The sequence below is a fragment of the Pecten maximus genome, chromosome 11 (genome assembly GCF_902652985.1).
Source record: "Pecten maximus chromosome 11, xPecMax1.1, whole genome shotgun sequence".
Classification (NCBI taxonomy): Eukaryota; Metazoa; Mollusca; class Bivalvia; order Pectinida; family Pectinidae; genus Pecten; species Pecten maximus.
Window position 1 is genome coordinate 11,553,257 of NC_047025.1, and position 7,668 is coordinate 11,560,924.

General features: G+C 34.4%; 1 protein-coding gene across 1 annotated transcript; it reads right to left on the reverse strand.

The window, feature by feature from the left end:
* Nucleotides 1-3,900: 3,900 nt before the first annotated feature.
* On the reverse strand, nucleotides 3,901-7,386 carry LOC117337888 (beta-1,3-galactosyltransferase brn-like). The gene is made up of 3 exons (XM_033899030.1): nucleotides 7,290-7,386; nucleotides 3,999-5,845; nucleotides 3,901-3,951 (listed from the first exon to the last, which is right to left on the reverse strand). The coding sequence occupies exon 2, from the start codon at nucleotides 5,113-5,115 to the stop codon at nucleotides 4,084-4,086; it is 1,032 nt and encodes a 343-aa protein (XP_033754921.1). The 5' UTR covers nucleotides 5,116-5,845; nucleotides 7,290-7,386; the 3' UTR covers nucleotides 3,901-3,951; nucleotides 3,999-4,083.
* Between the last annotated feature and the right edge of the window lie 282 nt (nucleotides 7,387-7,668).

The following is a 7,668-nucleotide window of genomic DNA, read 5'->3' on the forward strand; positions in this document are numbered from 1 at the left end:
AAATATACAGAGACAGCTCAATCTCTCCCAGAATGCATTGCCGTACCCTGTCAACGGCTCACGAATCTACGCCAAATCGTGACGTTAGGTATTATATTATGCATTATGACGTCATATAACATGACGGAGAGTTATATGCTAATCTCAATTTTCGCTAATGTCGTTTGTAACGAGTGTTCTGATTGGTCGAATCAGAAAAAGTAATCACTTTTAAAGAATGAATAATTTTCGATAGTTCTCGGGTAATATTGAAATAAAAGAATTATTTGGAACAATCTGACAGAAAAATATACCTTTTGTCAAATAAAATTATGTGCATTGTTTCGGTTCAAAGTGCCTAACGTGAGCAAAGTAAGAATAATATTGCTGTTCATTTGAAAATGAAATCGTCTACTGAACATTTACATAGCCATGAACGTATCTTCATCATCTTAGTGTTATCTAGTCGCCATACACCCACGGATCTCGGTATGTACAGGTTTTATCGGTGACTTGTAATTACACAGATAACATAATGGTGGCACGAATTTAAGATAAAATTGTATTTCCAACGTGTTTTAATTATCAGTAATGCTGAGAGACTCCTGTTTATGTGAAGTTATGGACGGCATGCTATGTGATAGGTTACATGTAATACATTATTTTCATCAATATTAACCCTTTCTTTCTCCCCCTTTCTTTTTCTTCCTCTGCTTTCCTCTTGACTTTCAAATCCCCATACAAAGTAACAATGAGCGTCATTCCTCCATCTGACACCTCCCTCCACCTCTCACCCCTAAACTCCCATCATAGACTGGCCCACTGTCTCTAGAATATTAGAATTATAAATAAAACTGAGCTCTATAATGTTGTCTCCAAGGTATGTCTGATTCCAGATTTCAAACTAGGGCAGATAATCTGGTATTATGATTTAGCTCAGCAAATTTTAGATTCTCACACAACTAATTATTTCACTATTAGTATATGTTATTACAAATGACTCCATTTCCTCAACCTCTCATTTCAAGTTTAAATGTTGTAAAATTAAACCAAAATTAAAGTTTAAAGATTTCCCTACCTAAATATGATATGTTATTTGATAGGTTTAATGGTATATAAGAGCACACCAGTACTTGGAAGACTGTAACCCTGATATTTACAGTGGATAGGGGAACCCCAGCCTGGCGAAGTCACCTGGAATATATATATTAATCCTACGTCGTTCTATCTATACCAGGAGTGTATATCTTTTATTTTCAAGATCTCAAGACACTACTCTTTAGAAAGTACCCATTGCATGTGTTACTTACTCAGAAAATAGCTACACGCATAATAAACACATTTTCTTCAGGGACTTGATTTAGGTGAAACACCAGCCGATTGGCTGAATTAGTTGTGTGAGACCTTAACAAAAAAAAAAACTTAAGGGCTGATGGCCAGTCTACTCCGATCCTTATATATCCCATAGTTCTCCTGCCCCACAGTTTCCAGTAGGGTACTAGTGAATTCGTACCCCCGGGATTATAGGAGATACTAGTTCCCTGATCAACCGTAGCTGGCAACATACATGTAGTAGCCGCCTCTATATCATCGATACAGAGACAGTGATGCTGCCCTCGTCCATGTTCCAAACATGCACGATAAGTAAACAACGTTTTATCTGAGATAGTATCCAAAGAAACAATTCATCACTTTCAACTGATTCTGGAATTGTTTTTGACGTGTTTTATCATCTTCGCAATGATACCAGTATCTACGGAATGTGTTTAAACATTGAGCTGTTTTAGCATTTCATGTTGAATTTGCCTTTGTGCAGTTGGCATTCATCAGCCCATAACTTCCAACTGAAATAAGTCCAATGCTTATATTTACATTCGACAACGATTTTTAAAGACTATATCCAGAAATTTTGCTCCTGCGATGAATGAACAAATTATTATCGTCAAAGACGGAACAGCCTTTTCAACAGCCCCCTTTGTTATCGCCGACGTGACAATTATTACGTCTTAATAATAATGACGCGCTTCATCAAATTTGCCTTTGTCCAGTTGGCATTCATCAGCCCATAACTTCCAACTGAATGCAGCTCAATGCTTAAATAAACTGGGTCTGCAATGTAAATGTAAATATAAAAGTAAACAAAATGTCAGCTACTTTCAATACAAATTGTCCGTTACATATGTATATACAAGTACCGTAGACCCAATTGTCGACACATAGAAAGCACAAGATAAAAATAAAAAGATCGAAATAATTTTTCAAAATCTCGATAGTCTATGTTACTGCACCTGTCTCCTACATTTTTATATACAATGTTTCAAAATGTCCTCACATCTTATGCCTGCTAATATCAAAGATAAATATCTTCTTTCTTCACAGTTGTATTACAGTATGTTTAAATTGGCCCATTAAAGTGCAAGTACTCAATCAGAAAATAATTAAAACACTAAGAAAGGAAAATTAGCCATTAAAATGCAACTAGTCCGTGTTGACGAGCCCTGTCACCTTGACACGAATATACCCTTATTTGTACGATCCGCACGTGTAAATACTGTACAAGTTCGTGTTAATGCCGTAAATATAACAAGGAGAAAATAAAGGATTTCATCATAGTTCTCTGTCAACCAGTTAAAATTACTTTATGAAGTGTTGCGAGAAAACATATTACCCGTATATGATCATATACAATGTACAAAAGATATATTACACTGTATTATTGAATTAAAGATTCTACAGCGCCGGTAGAGTAATCATGTATATGTATCATCGATTCAAAACAAGAATAGACCGTTATATATTCTATATATTATTCAATATCCAAAGTTAAATACTTTATTGTATTACAATCCTTCAAAAGTTTCAGCAACTAACTGTAATCTTAAATATTCTACAAAAAAAAAAGTAGAAAAATAAGCAGTTGAACCCCGAAGAAATTCTATTTGCTCCGCAAAAAAAAAAAAATGCTGATTCTATTTGTGCATAGCGCGCTTCATGGAATTTGCCTCTGTCCAGTTGGCATTCATATTGACTATGAATGCCAACTGAAAGCCGTTCAATGCTTATATTTACCATCTGCGATTTTTTATTTGTCGTGCGATTTATTTTTGAAATTTTCAAATTCAAATTTCAGTTGGCAGTTCATAAGCTGGTGAACTCGCAACTGAATTGGTAGGGTTATATAGTGGCAGTGCCATACAATGGTAAATATAGGTACATGAATGCGAGCGTCTGTTTGTAAGGATCAAGTACATGTACCTGTATTGGACGATACCGTCGTTAATACTTACAAGGCTCTCGCACACACCCAGGCACGCACGCATGCACGCACGCGTATAAATGTATAGTAAGTATGAACCTTACGGACGAAATAATAGATACAGAAAAATAAAAACTCGACAACACATCTACATCTTTAGCCATTTTCGTCGCATCGAGATGAGACGAAAGGGCTAAAGTTGTGTTGTCGAGTTTTTTTTTCTTGTTCTTTATATACATGGATATATATATATATGTTATGTAAATATAAAGAAATCAAAATAGTGCATCAATTTGAACTATGAATATTTATATACATACATAATTAATTTAACAGCAAATATACATATATAATAATATGCATACATTTATGGCTATATTCACACTCGATAGCAATACATTTGTTGAAAAGTGTATATGATTTAAGGGTTAACTGTAATATTTTTTTTACGTTATTGCTCAATAACGTAAAAAAATATTACAGTTAACCCTTATAACTTAATTATCAACGATAAGAAACATTTTCATTAAGTTTAATATGTTTATTTTGCTCCAGATATTTAAAAACACATCGATAAATACAAAATCCCGTGAACAACGACTATTCCGCTGACGTCACAGTCAACTTCCGGTATAACTGAAAGTAGTTCCTTTTTTTTATGTTATGAGATGATAACATAATTTTTTGAGCCAATGAAAATGCTTGTTACAAGCAAAATTAATTTTTTTTTTTTTCTACATCTCCAACGAAGAGTAATTTTAAAATTAAATTATTAATCAATGATCAATCAATAAATTATCTAAATGATTTGATCATTTATTGAATCAAACGCATTTTTTCAGTTGTTTTTAACTTGTTTTAACGTTATATTTCAACAACGGTTCGTTATGTTCAGGGTCCAGTGTGGACCGTTGTAGAATAGTTTCATCATTTGTCAGTTTTGTCCTTAAATTGTGGTACCATGCTGTCCTCAACTCGTTGGGAGTTCCATACCCATGGGCGGCTAGGATTATTTTAAATGTGTGATTCCTGTAGGATATAAACTTAATCATTTTAATTCTCGGGACGTGTATAGGTTTAACACCAAGTTTATAAGCCACGATTCCTAGGAAGACATCATCGAATTTAAAACTTTTAGTAAATTGCATAGCAATCTGGAGTCTTTTAACATAGTCCATAGTCATTATCACAGACCCAGCACTGAGGAAAGGCGGATAACGTTTGAAAGGGTATTCTTTCACAGGCATATACCATTTCTGGTGTATTCCCCTCTGTGGAACGTCAGACGAGATGGCTCCCGCGAAGAAAGAGTCAGAAATATTCTCAGGTACAGTATGAAGGTATTCTAAAAGATTATAAGTCGAAACGTAAACATCATCATCGACTAACATCACAAACCTAGATGTGGGACAATATTTAACAGACCAGTTGATGCCGCCAGTAGTTTTATACGTATTGTTGAAGTAGCCATCAATAAAGGACATCTTAACAATATCCTTATGCATCCAATTTTCCATAAAAATAAGGTCATTTGTGGTTTTATTCCTTGACCTTGCAAGCAAGAAGGCATGGCGTATTACATCCTTTTGAAAATAAGCCTGCTTGGCCCACGTTTCACGGATAGCTTGTCTTTGATCAAAATTCTCAGCTGCAGATTTTATAATAAACAACAGGAATACTTTTTCAATTGGTTTACATAAAGATTCCGAAGATATCAAGTAGGAATATGGATATACATTTAAAGGCGCGATGTCGCTGGCTCCATTCTTGGTAATGTTTTTCACTAATTCCTTCATGTTGATTTCTAAAGGATACTGAAATTTTTGAAATGGAAGCTCCTTCACTACCACAGGATGGTTATTAGGAACCGGGGGATGCATTTGAATATATGACGGAAACGTCGCGCGAGTTGAATATGACGTAGTTAGTTCTGGATCGCCGATGTCAGAACTGATGGTAACTAGAGGATAAGGTACCTGTTTAATTTTTGGTAAGTTGTCATTGCCATAGAACCTATTCCTATACACATTAATTAGGGACAATAACAATTGTTAAAATGAAGAAAAACGGGATATTTCTTCGACGACAAAGACACATTAAACGCATGATGGCGATTGGGTTTAGAGGTCACAGTCCATATCTGAATGATATTTATATCAGGTTATATATGGATATGTTCGGTTAAAGGATAAGATGAATCGGAAGCATTGATATCGACGATGTGTGTATTTGTATCCAATGGCTCCTCGTGTAAGGACGCCATTTGAAGACTGTAAGTAACTGTTAGGGGTGCTTTATGATCTGACCAACTTTGGTAAATAACCTTCCAACAGGCACTGCAGACGTCATAAATAGAAATATATCCATCACTCAGTCTGAAATTCAACTGCTGACTCGCCGACGGATGAAAATTCGTGTGAAGTTACGATCCTCTTTCATTCAGCGTTCAGATGGAACTGAAAACCACATCTTGGCGCGAGATAATGCAGTCTTACATCCGAACTATGTTTTCCTGGAGACTGTTGTTTACTGACGAAGTTTTCAACTGTCGAAGAGTTGGTCCTTCTTTTGTCCTCGGTAAGAACGGCCAATCACTAGCGGCTAATATGCCTGGAGTTATTAGAAAAACAACAATGAGTATATGTTAATAATTTCCATATATTGTTCGTTTACATGTATTTGAAAAGATTGGTAGTGTTATATAGCAAGTGTGCCTGGTCCCAAGTAGTATTCAAATGGCAATATTACCGACCTTCCAACACATAAAAATAGTCCTTTAGTCTGAAGACCACAAGCTAGTTGTACCAGTTAATGCCGCTGGTCTGAAAAGATTTTACAGCTTTTTACTGTGATTTGAATATTCTTATACTTATATCAGTTATGCACTTGACAACATATCTTGATAAAAGTGACTACTTTGTTTAAAATCTTCTTCATCTGTGGCATTTCTTAAATTCTTGTGGAAATAACCCCTGCTGCACTATCAAATCACAAGTAAAGGATAAGGATGCGAGGGAAAGGGAATAAAATAAATGAAAACATTAGAAAGACTTTTACACAGCGGTGTTCGACTCTGTATGGTAGGAAATATTCATTTTGATAAAAGTTATTTTTCATTGTTTTTTTTTTTATTATATATTATTTCAGGACAATCTAGATTTTTAATTAAGGCCATCTTAAAAATCTTGGTTTGTTGTAACCCGACCAGGAGGTTTTACATTTGGATAGGTAGATAGTGCTGAACTTTATTTATTTTGTGATCTTAGAAATAGAAACACACCCAGCTTATTTGAGTTTATGAGACGTATTTTGGAATACGCAAAAACCAACTGTATTTTTATTTTGGCCTAATTCCTTCATCTGTTAAGAATTATAAATAATCATACTGGGCCAAAAAAATGTCAACATGTTCAACATCAACGAACATTCACCAATATATTCGACAATTTAACTTTTTATGAAACCAATGAGATTTAATAAAAAAACTCATTCGGGAATAATTCAGAATCATAAGACTAGATTGTAGTGCTTCAGTCTCCATTACAAGACATTACTTTCGGTCAAACCTGATATAAATATTTCTTATGTACATCAAAGTTCAACACTTCCCCTTTATCGGTCTCTTTTTGATACATCGATAACACCGAGTTTTATAAAGTTTCAGAATAAATATGACTACTTAATTTATAATGTTGCGGTTGTTTAATGATGTCATATGCTACTCAAAATCATGAAACCGAACCCCTGTGCTCTCAAAGTTAAACACAAATTTAACAAAACTAAAAACATATATTGTTTTGTTTTCACTACCATAATAGTAATTAAGCAAATTAAATATTGGCAATTGTTTTCCGCTCAATAATAATTTCATCGCGACAATAATGATAACCTACCGATATTTAACATACAAACATCACATTTCTCGCCTAATATTTATAGGTAAAAAAGTTCCATACGTGTCATATATTACAAATTATATAATTTAGTTATATCAACTGAAATAGACTATATTTTGTGAGGGAATGTTGTAGATTAATATACAATAATGACATACCTGAGCGCGATCAGCATTCACTGTAGTCCCTACCAGGGTCTCATACCTGATGTTCTACTCGACAGCCGCTCAGAACAAAATGGCCATAACAAAGTCGTGTCGACGAATTTTAATGTAATTATATTCTTACAAAGACTTTATGTATAGGTTAGATATGTACCCTGAAGATGTCCGCTAAAAGCCTCGAAGACATGCAAGTACATAACTACATACATATATATATACACTGTCGTGTGGTCGAGATATCAGATGTAGATAGCGTTACTAAAAATAGAACACAGCTTATATAATTCCATATGAAAGTGTAGGGATATTTAAAGGGACAGTCATTCGTATGAATAAAGTGTATGACGCCAAAATGAAACTTAATGGGAAATGT